The 16,485-nt window shown below is 40.9% G+C and overlaps 1 protein-coding gene across 2 annotated transcripts in view; it reads right to left on the bottom strand.

Annotated features, from left to right (window-relative positions):
* Positions 1-7,269: 7,269 nt before the first annotated feature.
* Positions 7,270-16,485, bottom strand: part of si:dkey-90l8.3 (LIM domain transcription factor LMO4-B) — a 10,791-nt gene continuing 1,575 nt past the window's right edge. Inside the window, exons 2-5 of one of the 2 annotated variants that reach the window (XM_062998670.1) lie at positions 15,143-15,364; positions 14,396-14,492; positions 14,068-14,217; positions 7,270-7,334 (exon numbers count right to left, since the gene is read on the bottom strand). In XM_062998670.1, coding sequence (XP_062854740.1) covers positions 7,284-7,334; positions 14,068-14,217; positions 14,396-14,492; positions 15,143-15,360 — 516 coding nt within the window. In that variant the 5' untranslated portion in view covers positions 15,361-15,364 and the 3' untranslated portion in view covers positions 7,270-7,283. Of the gene's footprint in view, positions 7,335-12,974; positions 13,678-14,067; positions 14,218-14,395; positions 14,493-15,142; positions 15,365-16,485 lie in introns of those variants that run through there. The other variant, XM_062998671.1, reaches the window with a different exon arrangement.

Genomic DNA, 16,485 nt, shown 5'->3' with positions numbered 1-16,485 from the left:
AATCGACAGAGGAATGTGAGGTTTGATTACATATTGTCGGGGTTAAACCAGCAGGTACAGTACAGTAGATCTCCACGGCTTATTCATGGAAATCCAACACTGTATGAAGTATTAAAGCATGAACTACAGTTCTAAATGAGGTGCGCAGATAACGGTAAAGAGAAAGAAGCTGATAGAAAAGAAAAGCCGAAAGAGAGAAAGCTAACCACAGTGCCTCTCAGTATCTGTGCAATCATCAGCTAGTCTGCAGCACCAGGTCTGATGTCTGGCTCCATACGTCTTATCAGAAATACTTATTCACTTACACTTAGAGGTGGCAGAAGTACACAAATTCCATACTTAAAGGGGAACAGTTGTGCTGTCTTGCTGGGTTATTTAATGTTTGTGTAATAAAAATGTGAAAACATGACACTTTTACATACACTTACAAGATATGAAAGTTCTTCAAAAAGAACATGACATCACTTTTCTACATAATCACCTTCCGATGCATTTTTCTCAGCATCGTACTAAATGTTTAATGCCATCAGCATAAAATTTTGTTGGTTGAGCGCGTAGCCACTGATGCACCGCTGCTTTAATATCATCATCACATGAAAATCTTCTTTCCCTTAAAGCTCCTTTGAGCATCCAAAAAGGTGGAAATCTGATGGCACTAAATCCGAACTATAAGCGTCTCTCAGACACAACCAATTATTCCACCTCCCACCCACACCGCTTCCAACCAAAATATAAAAGTGCGGAAACTTTTTGAAGATCCCTTGTACATGCATGTCATGGCAGTACTGGAATTTTAGAGACTTCTGTAACAGTTGTTTCTCTATGACTAAATTAATGCAACACATGCAAGTTCTGCTGGGGCAAAATATACATAAACACCTGGGTTCCATCCCTGTCCGGGTCCTTTCTGTGTGGAGTTTGCATGTTCTCCCCGTGTCTGCGTGGGTTTCCTCTGGGAGCTCCAGTTTCCTTCCACAGTCCAAACACATGCAGTGAGGTGAATTTGAGTTACAAAATTGTCCATGACTGTGTTTGACACCAAAACTTGAACTGATAAATCTTGTGTAACCAGTTTATATCTGTTCTGTCATGAATGTAAGTGTTAAACGTGGTTAAAATCCTAATAAAATTAATAAATAGTAATTCATCCTGAAGAAAAAAGTTTGACAGCCATCATTAAGCTTTTGGTACAACTCAGGATGAAGCTGATGATCAGAATTGACGGCCCTGACTAAAAATCTACTGTCCACTTTACAGAGCTCCCAGACTTTCATATTGTATTGTGGATTGGTCTAATAAGTGCAGTCATGCAAGCCTTTTCTTATTTATATGGGCACAGAGACATTACCAGCTATTAGTGATAACTACAAGGATTAGCTACAGTACATTTTCCTGAAGGAGCTTCACAGTAACTGAGTATTATTTTTGTAAATTAATTTGTAGCTAATCCACAGAATAGTGATAGAATAGTGGATAATAGACAGAATAGTGATGGTTACCACACACACACACACAGAGTAAGAAATCATGTAAACGGTAGTTTAACTGCACCAAAGTGCAGGTGGCACTGAATGCCAAAGTGCAGGAAGGTCCTATTGACTAAAAGTGTTCTCATTGAATACACACACACACACACAGAGAGACACACACAGTGGTGTGGCCCCCCATTGTGTGCTTGCAGGTGTGTGACAGGCGATAACCAGGAGAGGTGCTTTGTGGTTCAGCAATGTAGGCCCCCCTCAGAAAAGCTGTATTGGCATTTAAACCCACACGCATTCTCACACTTGCCGCACCTCACCTCAAGTCAAGCCCTGGCATTTTCCGTGTTTAGTCTTATCTCTAGTGTAGAGCCTGGGCCCTGTTTCTTAGAATGCACCTCAGGGTGTGCGGTTAGGACCCCTGCTTTCACAGCTGCCCCGTGTGCTGCCTGTCTGCGCTTCAGAGTGCCTCTATCATCGAGGGTCCAGCCGGAAAGCTGTGAGGCCCAGCGCTCCTATCTCAATCTCTCACAAATGCCAAACCACCAACTGACATTTCAGCTACATGACCTGCTTTACCTGAGCATGATTGTGGGAGATCGATAACATAAAACTCTCTTATCATCACCTAAATTGTATGAATAGCTTGAAAAGTTCCCTTCACCTCTTTTTAGTTATAACAGAGAGGCCACAGGATGAACTGTATTTCTTTCTAAACATTTCAACACATGGCACTGATATTTTAGAATATGACCTGGCTCTTTGTTAATATTTCAAAGTTGTTGAATTGGATTGAAGTTTTATCACACTGAATTTCATTTTAAAGCTCATTTGCATGGTACAATTGTAGGACTAAAATGTAGAAGTACAGTACAACCAAGGGGGCCAAACCCATCAAAACAACACATCTAAATCACATCTAAATAACAGCCAACTGTTCGCATGAGTCCAGCAAACTCCAGATTTATCTATGAGTCCTAGATGGTAAGTGTTATTTATCACTCCAGAAAACACTTCATCACTGATACTGAGTCCAATGGCGGTGTGCTTTATAATAACCAAGTCAGTGAGCACTGTGCATTTCGAGCTGTGGAAAGCTAATCCATTATGCCCCTGTTGAAAACTTGTGTTGATGTTGCTGTCAGAAACATTTCAGGACTCATTCTGATGATGATACTCGTTCTGCAGTTGAGGTTGGATGATCTTCTTGCACTATGTGTCTTGTTTTAATAACAGCATTATGTTTAAAATCAATGGTTCTTTACTACACCTGTGTCACAACCAGTGTTTGTCTATGGAGGTTGCATGGCTGTATGCTTGAATGAACGCGCCTGCTTGTGATGAATGCAGTAAAAACAGCAACCATTTGCCAGACAGTATTTATATACTTATTTATTTATTAGGATTTTAACGTCATGTTTAACACACTTTGGTTACATAAATCACAGGACAGGTATTTACTTGTTACACAAGATTCATCAGTTATAGTTTTTAATGTCAAACACGGTCATGGACAATTTTGTATGTCCATTTTACCTCACTTGTTTGTCTTTGAACTGTGGGAGGAAACCGGAGCTCTCAGAGGAAACCCACACAGACACGGGAAGAACATGCAAACTCCACATAGAAAGGGTCCAGACCACTCCACCTGGGGACAGAACCCAAGACCTTCTCGCTGTGAGGCAACAGTGCTACCCAGACATTAAAAAGTGACATTGCTTGCTCCAGTTTTCCAATGCTTAAAATGTTTGGATATCAAAATTGTAGCTGAAGAAGGAAGTGCATTTATGGGCTGAATCAAAGCAGACCAAAGCTATTTTGACATACTAACATATTACAAGCCTAGCTATTGTGAGTCGAGCATGGTCAGTTAATGGGCAGCTATGGACATATGTTGTAAGTCAGTGAGCACTTTAAACGCAAAAACGAACAGTCAAATTATATTTAAAATATTGCCTTAACGCTTGCATAATTTCAGTGTAAACCTGCCAGGTGGTTGATTTCTGTGACTCTAGCACACAGGAACACCATTAATCATGCATGATCAAAGTTGATAAATGTTGTTGAACAGCTGTGTACGGCGTGTGCAGCAGTAATGCCGCAGGGCTTTTCACATGTACCATCCATGTGCAAAAGGCTTCGAACTGAAAACTGTCGCCTTCTTGCTGTACGGCGCCTTAAAACGTTAATTGCGCGCTGTGGTACCGAGCTGGGTTTCACTGTGTACATGTGTCTATGAAGGTGTTTCTGACTGCATCTGTTCCTCTCCACAGGGTGCTAATGAACAGGCTTAGTCACCTTGGTTGGAGACGAAGAGGGCGGTGCGGGGAGGCATTTGGAGAATTGAAAGAAGGTACTTGTTTTCTCTCTTTTAATTTATTATTATCTCTCAGTTACACAATCATACACAAGAGCGCTTTACAAATATATACGGAGGTGGACAAAAAAAGGGAAACGCTGCATAAAAAGGTACTTGAGTTCGAACTGACTGTCACAATTACTCAGAGCAGCACAGACGACTTCTGTTAGGTTGATTGTTAATTAACAGCGTGTATCAGCTATAAATGAGCTCTGATAATTAGCACCTTGATGTGTGAGATTTCAAAGCAACATGACACAACTAACAAAGTTCTAAAGAGTGGGTGCCTGAAATGCATGTGCATCACTCTTAAACTGAAAACAGGAACAGTCTCAGATGTCTCAGCAGTGTATGTCAAGTACAATTCATTTTCCAGGTCCAAAGAGCCCTAGTCAAACATCACCAAAGCTCAAGATCAAAAAGAATCAGTGGTTGTCAGTCAAAGGGATTGATGTCACTTGAGCATCATGACTAAAACTCAGTCAGGTGTTGATGACAGGTTAAAATGAGAACCTTTATAATAAAAGTCATTGATGTTAGGTGTACAAAACCCTGAATCATGAGTGAAAAACAGTAATATCATCAAATCAGTAGGCACTAGGATGGCTCAGCGATCTGTTATGCTAGCCCACCACTGCTGACATCCTGGTTCAAATCCCAGCACTGATATTGGCCAGCTGGATGTCTACTTATTACTATTTATGTCTGGAGTGGATGTCCTGTGATGGACTAGTGCTTTTTTATGTTTTGAAGAAGAATGCCTTTATTTATCATATATACTGTATATATACAGTGTATCACAAAAGTGAGTACACCCCTCACATTTCTGCAAATATTTCATTATATCTTTTCATGGGACAACACTATAGACATGAAACTTGGATATAACTTAGAGTAGTCAGTGTACAGCTTGTATAGCAGTGTAGATTTACTGTCTTCTGAAAATAACTCAACACACAGCCATTAATGTCTAAATAGCTGGCAACATAAGTGAGTACACCCCACAGTGAACATGTCCAAATTGTGCCCAAATGTGTTGTTGTCCCTCCCTGGTGTCATGTGTCAAGGTCCCAGGTGTAAATGGGGAGCAGGGCTGTTAAATTTGGTGTTTTGGGTACAATTCTCTCATACTGGCCACTGGATATTCAACATGGCACCTCATGGCAAAGAACTCTCTGAGGATGTGAGAAATAGAATTGTTGCTCTCCACAAAGATGGCCTGGGCTATAAGAAGATTGCTAACACCCTGAAACTGAGCTACAGCATGGTGGCCAAGGTCATACAGCGGTTTTCCAGGACAGGTTCCACTCGGAACAGGCTTCGCCAGGGTCGACCAAAGAAGTTGAGTCCACGTGTTCGGCGTCATATCCAGAGGTTGGCTTTAAAAAATAGACACATGAGTGCTGCCAGCATTGCTGCAGAGGTTGAAGACGTGGGAGGTCAGCCTGTCAGTGCTCAGACCATACGCCGCACACTGCATCAACTCGGTCTGCATGGTCGTCATCCCAGAAGGAAGGTGACGCACAAGAAAGCCCGCAAACAGTTTGCTGAAGACAAGCAGTCCAAGAACATGGATTACTGGAATGCCCTGTGGTCTGACGAGACCAAGATAATCTTGTTTGGCTCAGATGGTGTCCAGCATGTGTGGCGGCGCCCTGGTGAGAAGTACCAAGACAACTGTATCTTGCCTACAGTCAAGCATGGTGGTGGTAGCATCATGGTCTTGGGCTGCATGAGTGTTGCTGGCACTGGGGAGCTGCGGTTCATTGAGGGAAACATGAATTCCAACATGTACTGTGACATTCTGAAACAGAGCATGATCCCCTCCATTCGAAAACTGGGCCTCATGGCAGTTTTCCAACAGGATAACGACCCCAAACACAACCTCCAAGATGACAACTGCCTTGCTGAGGAAGCTGAAGGTAAAGGTGATGGACTAAACCCAATTGAGCACCTGTGGCGCATCCTCAAATGGAAGGTGGAGGAGTTCAAGGTGTCTAACATCCACCAGCTCCGTGATGTCATCATGGAGGAGTGGAAGAGGATTCCAGTAGCAACCTGTGCAGCTCTGGTGAATTCCATGCCCAGGAGGGTTAAGGCAGTGCTGGATAATAATGGTGGTCACACAAAATATTGACACTTTGGGCACAATTTGGACATGTTCACTGTGGGGTGTACTCACTTATGTTGCCAGCCATTTAGACATTAATGGCTGTGTGTTAAGTTATTTTCAGAAGACAGTAAATCTACACTGCTATACAAGTTGTACACTGACTACTCTAAGTTATATCCAAGTTTCATGTCTATAGTGTTGTCCCATGAAAAGATATAATGAAATATTTGCAGAAATGTGAGGGGTGTACTCACTTTTGTGATACACTGTATATATATATATATATATATATATATATACTGTATATACTGTATATATACACATGTACAGTACAATGACATTTTGTCTGTGTATTCCAGCTTGTTTGAAAGATGGGGACAGAGCGCAGGGTCAGCCATTGTATGGCGCCCCTGGAGCAGACAGGGTTAACAGCCTTGCTCAAGAAACCAACAGTGGCTACATAGCAGAGCCTGGATTTGAACCAACAATCTTAATAGACCAAAGCTCTACGTTTGCACCGAAAATGTCCAGAACTCTCTACAGACTTTATCACAGACTGGAATGAATAATGAAGAACTGATTGCTTGTTTATTTTTCTCGCTAATTATAATTTTTAGTTTAAATTAATTTTGTTCATGTATGATTTGTGTAAGTCTAATTCATTTAACTTATTCTCCAGGTCACCCAAGGAGGATGGAGGTTCCTGCTGAGTCTGGTTCCTCTCAAGGTTTCTTCCTGTAATTTTAAGGGGGTTTTCCTTGCCACTGTCGCCCTTGGTTTGCTTAACAGGGGTTTTTGGTCTGTCGGTCCTGGAGTCTGTAAAGTTGCTTTGAGACAATGTCTATTGTAAAAAGCGCTATACAAATATATTTGACTTGACTTGACTCCTGGCCACAGATGGCTATGGCATTAATGGAAATAAAACTCATGATGTCTTAATGACAGAGCAAACATGCCTTTTCGTTCTGCAACTCTCAATTGCTGGAATCCATTTTTAATAGAATACCAGACATACAATAGATCTGTTCACACTTAGCGACACCAGAGTGTCTTTTTTAACGATGCCGTGCTTGTTTACTCTGTCTCGACCTCTAAGCTGTAGCTACGTTCGACGCCAGCGGGCATCCTATAATCCTTGGGGCCTTTGTGGGACTCAGCGTGGGACCTGCTCATGGAAGTATTAATTCTAGCCAAAATGAACAATATATTTGTCACCCTTGAACGTCTCTGTTAGTTTTCCTATGATGTCAGTTCCAATCCGTATACGCTCGGTTCCCAGGTGAGCAACAGCATCTGGCTTCCCGTGAGGTCGATGTGCCCCATGACGAGCCTCTTAACTGGCATGCCCCGTTTGTTCATGCAAGAAAGACACCTGTGTGCTATGCTGGGAATAGAGGGGCAAAAACATAGGATTAAATGTAATTTTAATATACAATTAAAGTTGTAAAGAACATGCATTCAATGTAAGTTTATTACAAAATGTACATAAAGCAACTTTATGTAATTCTGTAGCGTGTCCATATAAATATGGCTAGTCTGACAGCCCTTAGACTAAGCCACAAACGCTACAGTAAAGCCCTGCATAGATCTAGAAAGCAAATCACATCGCTCCAAATCAGAACGTCAGAATGTTTTGAGCAACTTCGGGTCCCAGTATCATTGATATAGTACAAATAATTCTCTGCAAGAACAAAATACATGAAACAGTTGTCTCTTTGACAAGGTTAGGGGGATAAAACCCAAACTTCCACCTTATGCTAAGACGAAATTGATGGTCATGTTCTGATGTATTTTAATAATCATTTAAATAGGTTTGCTTAGAGTCAGAAGCAGCTGGAACATGTGACACTGTTTAAAGTCAAGCAAGCTTGGACTTAAAGACTGGCACGCAAGATAGAAGCCCCTCCTTAAGCCCCAGCTCAACAGCACCCTTAAGTGCAGGTGTCCAAATACCTTTAGCCACATAGTGTATAACAGAACTGAAATCTTGACCAATGTGTTTCAATCATGAAGTCAGAGAAAATAACAGCTGCAAAAATAATTAACAAGCTAAGATCCTATATACATACTAACTGACATGCATGATCTTCAGCTGACTGGTGTTTTGGGGGAGAATTATTCATCCTTCTTTACAAGGGCTTCAGTGCAGTGCACACATAACTGTTCGTTTAAAATGCAAATGACTCTGTTGTCGATCTGAATGCGCCTTGTAATTAAAAACGTGCCGTCGATGTGAGGAACAGGTGGAGAGGGGGTTAAGGTAGAGGAGCGAGGACATAATCAAGGTCCACCGTAATGAGATATTACAGAAGGAAGGCCCATTAGACCCAAGGCTGATGTTGAATGGGACCTCAGGCTGGACAACATGTAACATTAGAAATATTGGCACACACTAAAAAAAGGAATCAGTATTACAAAGAGCTCAGCGACACATCCAGTATAGAACCATGAACTCATGCAAAACACACCTGAAAAATACCTGAGGGAGTGAGTGTGATTGGGGAGGGTGATTATAAATTTGTGATCTTTAACATGCCTTAATGATTCCATATTCATTTGTTATCATTAATCCAGCTGGCTGTTAGCCTAGTCTGTAACTCATGTAGCTAAATTTAGGCTTTGATAAGAACTGTACAAATCCAAAACTAAAAAATCGGCTTTATTTACATTTTTCATCGCCAGCTTTTTTAGAAGTTTGGATTGGAACCCAGCTAATGACTGAAAACACACAAATAGATCAACATCAATATGGTTTTAAAGATTTTTATGCTTTGAGAAGTTGGTAATGGGGAAACCAAATGCACCACAACACAGCAAGTAATATATTGTACATATGCTTCCACCAGAAAACACTGGGCTCTAGGGAGTAATACTCTGGATAGGGATTTGGCCTTCCATTTAGACATTGCCAATTATGTCTGTGTAGACACCCAGCTGGGCAATAGCATCACTTAGGTTCGAAAATTGGATTTCAGTGGTGGTGTGCTAGAAACGTCCACTTTAAAACACCTACATGAAACATGATACTTACTGCCATTGTAAACTGTAAATCTGTACTGGGTTGCCATATTTAAGCCATTAAATGCTATAAATGTCAAAAGCACCATGTTTAAATGCTCCAGTTTCTTCCTACAAATCCAAAGACATGCAGACAGGCTAATTGGAGCTACTAGAAACTACTAAAGTGTTTGTGTGTGTTTGTGTGCCTCCCCTGTGATGGACTGGTGACCTGCCCTGGGTGTTTCCTAACTACCGTCCAATGAACCAGACCCACAACGACCCTGACCAGTATAAACAGGTGGTACAATAGACAGTGAATAATTTAAAGGAGCAAATGACACCCTGATATAAATGAGTTCAGGTCTTTTTTAGACCTGTGGTATGTCCTAAAAATGGCTATTCATGCCACATATCTTAAGAACATATCTTAAAATATGCAAGTCCAATCAGCTTCTACCAGTATTGCTGCTTAAAAGGTTTAACAAGGTATTAAATACAAACCTATTCCAGCCCTGACTGTGAATGATTAATTAATACTTAAAAAACTATGCAAGTATTTGTGTTATTAGTTAATACAGAATGTGTTTGTCTATTATTATGATAATCAGACCAAATTTTATGAGTAATTCATGTGGAAATCCATTAATTCAAAATGGTTCACAAAGTTTTTTTGCAGCTGCAAGCTGGTTTTAATTAATATCGGGATTTAATTAGAAATACAAATCACTAGCACACATCTGAAAAGAAAACAAAAATGGAACAAAGTTAGTTTTACAGAAAACAGATACAAAAACAGAACAGATCTCATGGCCGTGGTTCATCTGGATCCAAGCTCAACTCACGGTAAGTTCAAGAATGGCTACGGTCACTTCCTCTACATCAGGTGAAAAACAAACTGACAGCAGTAGCCGACCCCACCCTGTTGTCATGTTTCTGTGCAAATGAAGGACAGATATAGAAGAGTGTGTGTTTGGGGAAAGGAGGGGTTTGGTGTCAGCTCAAGCATGCTTCCATGTAGCTAATTTATTTACAGATTTAATTAGACCGATTGAGCCCTCACAGATCTAAGAGAGTGAGAGAGCGCGGGTGAGAGACGGCGAGAGATAACAGGAGAAATGTTGCCAGCGCTACACTACTTTAATTACTCTCTCCTGCTCCAGATCCCCATTCACCCACGTCTGGGGAGAACCATAATTAAAATCCTCATTATTTTACTTTTAATTAGTTCCCCCCTCTTTTGTTTCCTTTCACCATATGGCCATGTTCCGTGGTCAAATTAACGTAATTGAGCTAATTAAGCTGGTCGACTTAATTATTCAAAGCGCTCCGATTGGCCGAGAGTCTCCTGTTTCTCCCCATCACCCTCTCCTATTCTGACATTCTCAGCTCGGCTAAGTTCACAGTTGTCAAGTGCGCGTTGGTTGACGCGTGGGGCCTGACACCCCCTCATCAGCTTCCTCCAAACAAGAAGCCTTCTAGAAACTTCCCATCACTAATATGAAGGAGACAAAAAAGCGGGAACTGTCTTCACTGTCCTCATCTGCCCTGAAGGAAATTACAAGGGACAAGAACAAACTTGGAACTAAATGGGACACAGAGGACAGATTTTGTGTGGAAAATATTCAGACCCATTTGACCCACATGGTGTTAAAAGACAGTTTAAAATCATAGGCAGTTGGCATTCTAATTCAGCTTAAAGTTGTTGGATGAGGTCGGAAAACTGTGAAAGCCAGTCAAGTACCTCCATGCCAAGTTTAAACCAAAGGGCAAAACCCCTAAATGGTTGCCAGAAATTTAAAAGCACGAAATCCTCTAAAATGGCCCTGTAGTAAACTGCATGAGATAAGTGTAGCTATTCTGTGGGGCACTCAGGTGGCACAGTGGTAAAGTACACTAGCCCACTACTGCTAAGATCCAGGAGTGCCATCAGCCAGTCGGGGGTGGGCCTAGCCATTGGGAGACGCACTTGCTTACTTTCTTTAGAATACAGTATATACACTATTTGACCAAAATAATTTAAACACCTACACATGAGTTTTTGGATATCAAAAGTGACCTTTATGTGACCTTTTTCAGCTAGAACAACACTCTTCTGGGAAAGCTTCTCACAAGATTTGAACTATGTCTGTGGGAATTTGTGCTCATTCAGTCAAAAGACCATTTATATGGCTGGGCTCTCATGTTCCAGTTCATTCCAAAGCTGTTCAGTGGGGCTTTCTGCAGGACACTGGAGTTTCTTTAAACCCTTAAAGCTTTTTTTCATGTCTTTATAGAGTTTGCTTTGTGCACAGGGTCACCATCCTACTGGAACAGGTAAGGAAACTTCCTCAGACTGTTGCTGTACACTTGGAAGCATAATTTCCTTTATATAAGTGTTTTATTACACCTGTTAGCAATCGTAAAGGCTAAAATACATGAATAAAAAAAATTACAGCGGGTGTCCCAATACTTTTTCTATACTGTATATACTGTACATAACAAACAGCAATATACCTTCACTGTAAGCATTACATCAAGAGATGTGATGGCCACCGCCTGTCTACTTTTCATCACCACATAAGGTTTATGTAGAGATGCTAAAAAAGCCCACTTGGTATAGTTGTTGTTTTAAACACTCCTGCCTCTTCATCATGCTCGGTCTCTTTTTCACAGCTTGAGGCACGGAAGCTGAAGCAATTAGACTCATTTGCATGTGTTAATATGATTAATTAGTGAGCATAAACACTTTTCTTTCCTCGACAGAAGCCCTTCTGCAATCCGTACACCTGCAAACTTTTTTCTCCTCTTGATCGAGAATAAAGCTCGTCAGGCTAAGAGGCTTTTTCTCCCAGACCTGCTAATTGGCATCTGAATATGCCTGGCTAATTAGTAATATGCAGATGAGGCTCGGCTTGTCTGAACGCAGCGCGAGAGCTGCGGCTTGAACTGTGCTGGGGTTTTTAATACAGAGAGATATGGAGATCATTTTTACTGGGAACAAACGTAAATGTGAAATGATACAGTGGGGGGGGACTCTATTAATCACTGTATTAAAAATTTATTTAATTTATGTAAAAAGTTGCATAAAAATGTAATTGCACTTGGCTTTACTATAAACTATGACTATTGGTTAAAAAGATTTTGCACAACCAGTAGCAGCTGCATAAAACTCTCAGAGACAAAATAATTTAATACAAGCAATTGTTAAGAAGTAACAAAAATAAACTTTTAATTAAATAATTAATTAGCTGGTCATGTTTGGAGGAAGAAAGCTTGACCATATGATCCCAAGAACACCACACAGTGAAGTACGGACATGGGAATCTCACATGAGGTTGCTTTTCTGTACATGATAAAAGAATATATATATTTTATTATAACTGATGGATTAGGTTTCATTGGGCACAAGGCAGGAATACTCTGGACAAGGTAACAATCCACTGCAGGTTTTTGGCCACCACCTCTTCAGAGATAGCCAATTATGTCCGTTTAGACACCTGGCTTGTCAATAGTACCTCTGAAATCTTGGTTTGAATCTCAGCAGTGCTATCAACAAGCATAATCTACTGTTGTGCCAACTGAGCAAAAGCACTAATGTAAATTTGTCAAATGATAAATTATCACAATAGTAACAAAAAAATTCAAAAGCGTTCATGTGCAATGGTGATGTACATATCAGAATTATCAAAATATGTCTTTTGCAGGTGAAGGCTGAAGCCCTAAGGTGGATTGACGCCTATTCCTGCTATGCGTGTAGTGTTTCCCTGTGAAACCAAACTGTTTCAATTTGGAAATAGACCACTGCAAAGCCAGCACAGTGAAGGGTGGTAAAGAAGGGCAGGGAAGTGAAGCTGTGTTGTATTTTTCGATTGCAAAATGGTAAAGTTAATGCTCTTGATTCGATTCACTGCCTGAAAACAGTCACTTTTAATTAGCCAGGTGGCAGATTAAGCTTTATTAAATTCAAACATGGGATCAGAGCAAAGTTCAGCCTCCCTGGTGCAAACGCAGTAGAGGATAGTGCACTCAAATTCATACACACACCTCTCCTTCTTAATTGCTTCTGTAATGGTTCGAGCTTAGCAGGTCCTATGGGTAATCTAGTTTGCACAGATGGGAATGGAGCTAATCACTACATGAACAAACAGCAATAAACAATAAGCACAATCATCCATTCTGTTTCGGAAAATATTAATGATGAACCAGTTTGGGATGTTTTTTTTATTTTTATGCATTTATTGTATATTTCCATCTTAAATAATTCACATTTTGACCATATGACTTAACCCAAACACATGGCAATGTTATAAAAAGTATTTACATCTCTAAACCCTGAATGCCGTCCAAACTCCTGCCTGCTGCAATGAAAATCACACCCAGAAATAAAAATTGAAGCGCACAAGCACTGCAGAACTGCTTAAAGATGAAGCCATTTATAGCAAGTCGTTTGGGTAAAGACAGGATTTTCTATAACAGAAGATGCTTCAGCTCCATGTATAAAGTCCTCCGTCAATATAAGATCCAACAAAGTCCGTTAGATTTACACCCGGCCCTGCAAGTCCTGCAAAATCAGGAATACTGCAGCTCCCGAGAAGATTTAGAAAGAGGGGAGCTTTCTGAAGGGGTGAAGAGTAAAAATACAAGTACTGAATGTTTAAGTGCACAGAAGAGCTGGAGAAGATTACACGACCAGAAATCCATCCAACACAAGTGAAAAAGAAAAATGAATAAGACGACGTTCAGCAAACCTGCAGAGAAAATACGATGGTTAGAGCGTTTAGCAAAAGCTTCTTATTCAAAGCGACTTACAACTGTGAACAAGTACAATGCAAGCAATTGAGCCTAAAGGGCCTTGCTCAGGGGCCCCAACAGTGGCAAACCTAATAACCACTAGTCCAGTACATTAACCTCCAAGTTACCACTGCACTATTGTCATGGTCACCAGCTACAACAAAACTGTAGTCACATATATTCACTTCATCAGGGTTGCTTCGAGTAGGAGCATCCCTGAAGTTATTATTAATAAAAGGACACGATGCACTTTGTCCTTCACTTACTTAATAAAAATTAAGCAGTTACTGAAGAGGAGTAAATACAAAAATGAATGAGTTAAAGATGTGTTGTGAGTTCTTTCTTACTTTTTGGTCAGGCAGGACAGGATTGCCTTGCAGATGGGCACTGAGCAGGCTGGCACTGGGCCGGTCGTGCTCACAGAAGATGGTGCCATTTACATAATGGAAACGATCACCAGGAACCAATCGGTTTCTACATGTGGCACAGGAGAAACACTGCAGAGGAAAGCAAAAGTAAGAGTTACAACAATATTTCAACCCAAGTGACTTTAATAAAGAAGAGATCATCATGGCCAGGCAACTGGGTTGAAGTGTCTCAGAAACAGCAACATTTGCTTTAGTGTTAGAAGCAATTTCATATATGTGGTGCCAAAACTCTAGGTGCAGTGCTTACCTTAAGGTGGTAGACGTTGCCCTGTGCCCTCATAACCATCTCACTCGGAGGGATCGTCTGTCCGCAGGCACCACAGGCACCTGTGTGCCCAAACAACCTAAAAAACAGAGCGAGTTAACTACAATATCTGTAAGCACCCTTGAGATTAAAACAGGTACTATCTCTGGTTTAATTGGTACTGGGGAGACAGCTCACATACGCATGTCATTAAATAGCACCAGCCTTTATTTTAGCTCATCGTACTGAATGCTAAAGATGCACAAAATTAAATTTGTGCAGGCGTCTATATAATGAAAATAAAATAAAATAATGAAAAATAATTATATCAGCCAGCGGTGCTATCAGCCAGTCAGGCATCTATATACTGACATGATTTACTACATTGGGGAAGAGTGGGTGAGAAATGGCTGAAGCCCCGTAATAGACTGGCATCCTGTCCGGGGTGTGTTACTGAAATTGCACCCACCGCAACCCTGACCAGGATGAGTAAAACAAAAATAAATAAATAAATAAATAAATAAATAAGTAAACAAAAAAGGACACATTAATGGAAATGACATTGGGTCATTTTCATTTCATTTCCATGTTGTACCACCGCTTTATCCTGGTCAGGTTTGCAGTGGGTCCAGGTTCCCCCAGAATCACTGTGCGCAATGCCGTATCATAACTGGGTGTCTCAGCAGGAATTTTTAATGCTTGTTGTAAATCAAACATCACGTTTTGAAATTAAATAAGAGGACGTCTGACCTGATATAGTCACTCCTGCACAGAATCATGCCCCCTTTGCTGTAACAGGTGGTGCCAATCTCACCCAGCTGAGCCTGGCAGCACGAGCACTTTAGGCATCGAGTGTGCCAGTAGCGCTCCATAGAGAAGAGCAGGAATCTGTCAGCAATTCGGCCTCCACAGCCAGCGCAGGCCCGTGATGGACACCCAGATCCGCCTGCCACCTGGCTGTTCACCATGCCTCTAAAAAGAAGACACCAACAATAGAGAAAAGTTTTAATTCAAGTGTTCCAGGTTTAGAAATTTAACTACGTATATGCTTCCAACTTTGTGGCCACAGTCTGAGAAAGGCCTTTTCCTGTTCCTGCATGATCTCACAAAGTTTCCTGCTAATAAAAAGGCAGAAATTCCCATATATATTTATTATGTGCCAGTTCCCCAGTTGGGCACTTCGGTGGCATCCGGAAGGGCATGGGACAGGAAGGGCATCCAGTGCAAAAACTGTGCCAAATCAGATGTGCGGACCAAAATGATCCGCTGTGGCGATCCCTAAAAATGGGAGCAGCAAGGGAAAACTGAAAGTCCTAAATAAATCTAATAATAAAAAAATCCTAAATAAATAAAAATCCTCAATAAATAAGTTAAGTCAGGTTTAATCAAACTGTAAACATCACTTCTACCTATATGCAAATTATACCATTCAGTCTACCTACTGGCATACTTTTGAATGCATGAACTGCATTAAACTAGCTGGAGGACCTGCACACAACACAGGGAGAACATGTAATACTCCTCAGACAGTGGCCAGAGGACAGAATCAAACACAGTCCCAAAGGATTTGCTGCTGTGCAGCTCCCACCATGCTTTTAATGGACTAAATTTAACTCACTAACTCAAACTCATTTATCTGGTCATGGTCTCAGTGTGTCTAAAACCAATCCTAGGAACGCTGGGTACAAGGCCGAATTAGGTAACGCAGTTTATTGCAATGCCACAGCTCTCACATCAACACCTAGAGACAATTTTGTATAGCCAATCTACATGCACCAAATGAAACACATACTGTCCCAGTTTGAACTAAACACCAGACACCAACAGCACTACCTTTCTTACCATCTATATAAATATAAAACCATACACGAATATATGAAATATAGAGAAATTATATTCAAAAGATTAAAAACATTCCTAATACACCTTCAGCAATGTTTTTTTTTCCTGATCAGGATCACAGTGAGTCCAGAATCTGCCAAGAATTACACTCTATGCACCAATTCATGACTGGACAATACAAACTCACATTACCTCTCAGACCAATAGCCAAATTAGAATAACTGAACCACCCACTGGCGATGGAGGGAAAA

The sequence above is a fragment of the Trichomycterus rosablanca genome, chromosome 7, assembly GCF_030014385.1.
Source record: "Trichomycterus rosablanca isolate fTriRos1 chromosome 7, fTriRos1.hap1, whole genome shotgun sequence".
NCBI lineage: Eukaryota > Metazoa > Chordata > Actinopteri > Siluriformes > Trichomycteridae > Trichomycterus > Trichomycterus rosablanca.
Note: the sequence above shows the minus strand (reverse complement) of the source record. Positions and strands in the feature narration are given on the sequence as shown.